The sequence below is a fragment of the Antrostomus carolinensis genome, unplaced genomic scaffold (assembly GCF_000700745.2).
Source record: "Antrostomus carolinensis isolate BGI_N321 unplaced genomic scaffold, ASM70074v2 scaffold6025, whole genome shotgun sequence".
NCBI lineage: Eukaryota > Metazoa > Chordata > Aves > Caprimulgiformes > Caprimulgidae > Antrostomus > Antrostomus carolinensis.
Genome location: NW_010318317.1, coordinates 1 through 2,165, shown reverse-complemented (window position 1 = coordinate 2,165; position 2,165 = coordinate 1). Strand labels below are relative to the sequence as shown.

The window sequence follows — 2,165 nt, the reverse complement described above, 5'->3', positions numbered from 1 at the left end:
ACTCGTGACCCCCCAAATATTCGTGTCCCCAAATACCTGTGTCCCCAGATATTCATGTCCCCAAATACTTGTGACTCCAAATACTCGTGTCCCCAGATATTCATGACCCCAAATACTCATGACCCAAAATAAAGACCCGTGTCCCCAAAGACTTGTGACCCCAAATATTCGTGACCCCAAATACTCATTTTCCTAAATACTCATGACCCCAAAGACTCGTGACTCCAAAGACTCATGTCCCCAAATATTTGGGTTCCCAAACATTTGTGTCCCCAAAGACATGTGTCCCCAAACATCTGTGAGCCCAAAGATTCGTGTCCCCAAAGACTTGTGACCCCAGATATTCATGACCCCAAATACTCGGAGTCCCAAATAATCATGACCCCAAATAAAGACCCGTGTCCCCAAAGACTTGTGACCCCAGATATTCGTGTCCCCAAACACTCAGGTCCCCAAATAATTGTGTCCCCAAAGGCTCATGTTCCCCAAAGACTCATGACCCCAAACATTCATGTCCCCAAACATTCGTGTCCCCAAATACTCGTGACCCCCAAATACTCGTGTCCCCAGATACTCGGGGTCTCAAATAATCATGTCCCCAAATACTTGTGACCCCAAAGACTTGTGAGCCCCAAACATTCGTCACCCCAAATACCTGTGACCCCAAATTTCCACATTTTCGGGCGGCTGCTGCCACCTGCCGAGACTGAATTATTCCAGTTTTTAGAACTTGCTCCTTTCTCCATTTTTAATTTTTTAAATTCATTTTCTCTCCAGGATTTTGCTGCCCGGAGCCAAGCAGCACATTTTGTTTTGGGGGGGTCAGTTACCTGAATTTTCCCATTTTCTGACCCATTTTTGAGGTGTGTCACCCCAATTTATACCCCTGGGAGGGGTGAAATTCCTTAAACTCTGAAAACTTTAGGGGTAAACCAAGGAACATCCCAAACCAAGGAGAAAAATCTGAGGGTTCCCCCTCTGCCTTCTCCTAAAACATCCCAACCAAACCTTCAGGAAATTCCAGGAATTGGGAAATTTTCCCTTTTTAACTCTGCCATTTTTAACCAAAATTGGGATTTTTTTTTGGGGGGGGGGAAGCAAATCCCCAACGGGCTCACTCAATTTTCAAGCTTCTCCAGCTCATCCATATCATCCGGATCCAGCTCCTTGATTTTGGTTTCTGGAAGAAGGAAATAATAATAATAATAAAAAATTATTAATTTGGTAATTAATAAATTAATAAAAAAACAAATAAATTAATTAAAAAAACAAGTAAATTAATAAAAAAACAAATAAATTAATAAAAAAACAAACCCGGTGGCTCCAAGAACTGGTGGAAAAATTCCCCGGAGCCACTCTGCGGCTTTTGTGCAGGTTAAAATGTTTCAAGAACCTGGTTTTTTCCCATAAAATTAAGGAAAAATGGGAATTAGGATTTAAAAAGTAACCACAACATCTTACAAATCCCATAAAAAATCCATTTTCGGATCCAAAAGTGATGATTTAAGGCTCGTTTTCCACAGGTGAAAAGGGATCACGGGTCCCAGCCTCCAGGCGGGTACTCACGGAAATGCTCCTCGATCATCTTCACCAGCTGGACCTGGCGGGTTTCCACCATGCTGAAGGCCACGCCCTTCTTCCCGAAGCGCCCCGTCCTGCCGATTCGGTGCAGATACGTCTCGAAATCCGGTCTGCCCGTCTGGTCGGTGGGAAGGTTGAAGTTCACCACAATGGTGACTTGTTGCACGTCGATCCCTGAAAAAAAAAAAATCCAAAAAAACCCAAAAAAGGGGAAAAAAAAGAGGAAAGGGTGTGGATCCAAGAGGAGTCCCAGAGGAAACGGCGTTTCAAGCCACCGGAGTTGAGTTTTCCGGCGTTACCTCTGGCGCAGACGTTGGTGGCGATGAGAACTTTCTCCTTCCCGTCACGGAAACGTTGGATGACGTTGGCACGTTGGGCGACCATCAACTCCGCCGTCAGGATGGCGACTTGGTGACCATCATGGCTCATCTCCTTGGCCAACCAATCGGCGCTTTTCCGAGTCTGGATACATGGGGGGAGAGAATTGGGATGAGGTTCTTCCAACCAACCCACCCACCAACCCACCCACCAACCAACCAACCAACCAACCAATCAATCCACCAACCAACCCACCAACCAAGGAA

At 45.5% G+C, this 2,165-nt stretch overlaps 1 protein-coding gene across 1 annotated transcript; it reads right to left on the bottom strand.

The window, feature by feature from the left end:
• Positions 1-1,118: 1,118 nt before the first annotated feature.
• LOC104525631 (ATP-dependent RNA helicase DDX25-like) lies at positions 1,119-2,043 on the bottom strand (the record flags this gene model as incomplete). Its single annotated transcript, XM_010168842.1, has 3 exons — positions 1,119-1,180; positions 1,567-1,755; positions 1,881-2,043. Coding segments are annotated over 3 exons (414 nt in total), but the record flags the coding sequence as incomplete, so codon positions are not given.
• Between the last annotated feature and the right edge of the window lie 122 nt (positions 2,044-2,165).